This window comes from Palaemon carinicauda, chromosome 39, assembly GCF_036898095.1.
Source record: "Palaemon carinicauda isolate YSFRI2023 chromosome 39, ASM3689809v2, whole genome shotgun sequence".
Taxonomy (NCBI): domain Eukaryota; kingdom Metazoa; phylum Arthropoda; class Malacostraca; order Decapoda; family Palaemonidae; genus Palaemon; species Palaemon carinicauda.
In genome coordinates, this window is record NC_090763.1 from 5119454 (window position 1) to 5121454 (window position 2001).

General features: G+C 40.1%; 1 protein-coding gene across 2 annotated transcripts in view; it reads right to left on the reverse strand.

Annotated features, from left to right (window-relative positions):
• Positions 1–227: 227 nt before the first annotated feature.
• The window catches only part of LOC137630971 (uncharacterized), a 4793-nt gene continuing 3019 nt past the window's right edge, over positions 228–2001 (reverse strand). The window contains exons 2-3 of one of the 2 annotated variants that reach the window (XM_068362502.1): positions 643–1507; positions 228–612 (exon numbers count right to left, since the gene is read on the reverse strand). In XM_068362502.1, coding sequence (XP_068218603.1) covers positions 410–612; positions 643–1507 — 1068 coding nt within the window. In that variant the 3' untranslated portion in view covers positions 228–409. Of the gene's footprint in view, positions 1508–2001 lie in introns of both variants that reach the window. The other variant, XM_068362501.1, reaches the window with a different exon arrangement.

Sequence of the window (2001 nt, forward strand, 5' to 3'; positions counted from 1 at the left end):
TGGAATCAATAGCTTTGAGGTTTATCTTTTTATTACTTAACAACCTTGGTAATATAATCCTGATGTCCAGTAATTAATCATATAAAATAGAAGAATTTTCTATAAAGTTAACCTCTTTAATTATCTCTTTCTTAAATTGTTTAGCTTCAGTTTCATAGACATAATAAAAGACAATAAAAGACTATCAGGGATATACAGAAAAAAACCCTGTAACGGTAATAGTAAGAATATTTATTTCATAAATAACAACTCTTTCAGTTATACATTATATATGCTCTGCATACAATAACGAATTAATGTAGTTATTAATAATACTCTTTTTGGTTATAAGTAAGACGAAGAGCAACTGTTTTATTGCTTAATACTATATAATTATTAAAATCTTTCTCTTCTGATCAGTCCTTCATGTTTAAGGTGGGGTGTAGAGACCGGACGGAGGAGAGGAGATGCCCCCAGAAATGATGCCCCCACTGCTCCCTCCGGAAATGATGCCTCCACTGCTACCTCCAGAAATGATGCCCCCACTGCTCCCTCCAGAAATAATGCCTCCATCCACAATGCCTCCAGAAATGATACCTCCACTTACCGAGGAGCCTCCTGAAATGCCACCACCTGAGATTACGCCTCCAGAGATGCCACCACCTGAGATTACGCCTCCAGAGATGCCACCACCTGAGATTACGCCTCCAGAGATGCCACCACCTGAGATGATACCGCCTCCTGATCCACCTCCGATGACTTGACCAACTCCTTGATGGACAGCGCTGTTGAGAGCAGTCTGGAGATCAACGCCTCCGGGGAGAGTTGGGTTTTGGCCATCCCCATAATTCACGAAATAGACTTCAGGCTGGCTCTTGGGAGGTGTTGGGACAGTGATAACCTGCTGGCCACCTGCGGCAGTTCCCTTGTTCAGGACATACACAATGTTCTTCTGCTGAGGTGGGGGCACCACAATAGGATCCAGGCCACCGGCACTTTCTGGAAGACGCACAAACAAGATATTGTGCTCAATCTTGGGCAGGGGGACATTGGGTGGAGGTCCAACGGGGCGTTGCTGCTCAGGTACATTGTAAACGTAGATGTGGCGCATGACTTGGGGAGTGTGGCATCTACCGTCAACATGGAGGATCTGTCCGTCCCCACAAGAAGTGACGCCTCCACCGACGGCTCCACCGAAGCCTCCACCGAGGCCTGCACTAAAGGCTACGTCGCCTCCGGTAAGTAAAGAGGTCCCTTGGCCACCAAATTGGGTTCCACTTAAATCACCGGCTATGAATGACGATCCTCCCCCAAATCCAGCTCCGGCTCCTCCTGGGGCTCCAGCAGCGAATCCACCCGAAGAACTGGCTCCACCGAATCCACCCGAAGAACTGGCTCCACCGAATCCACCCGAAGAAATGCCTCCACCGCCACTGGTTATGGTCGATCCTCCAGAACCTCCAGGGCGTGGTAGATTGTAGCCTTGTAGTAAGCTGCTTTCTGCTGCCACGAGCAGGGACAAGAAAATCTGAGAGTGTAAAAAAACGAGGAACTAGTGATGAATATCAGTACTTCGAAGCTAGAATTAGTGGATGATAAGAAATGGAATGAAAAGGTTGATTACTTGAAGTACTTAAGAGAATAGCGAATCCAGGAACAGATGTTGTTATATATATATATATATATATATATATATATATATATATATATATATATATATATATATATATATATATATATATATACTATATATATATATATATATATATATATATATATATATATATATATATATATATATATATATATATAAATATAGATAATATATATATATATATATATATATATATATATATATATATATATATATATATATATACTGTATATATATAGAGTGTATAATATATATTTGTTATGTCATGAGTCAAATAAAACATAAAACATATTGATTAAAAATGGCTTGAATAAGTATTTAGTGAGAGTCGGTTACGCTTTACAGTAATTCAATATCAAGTTAGTTTT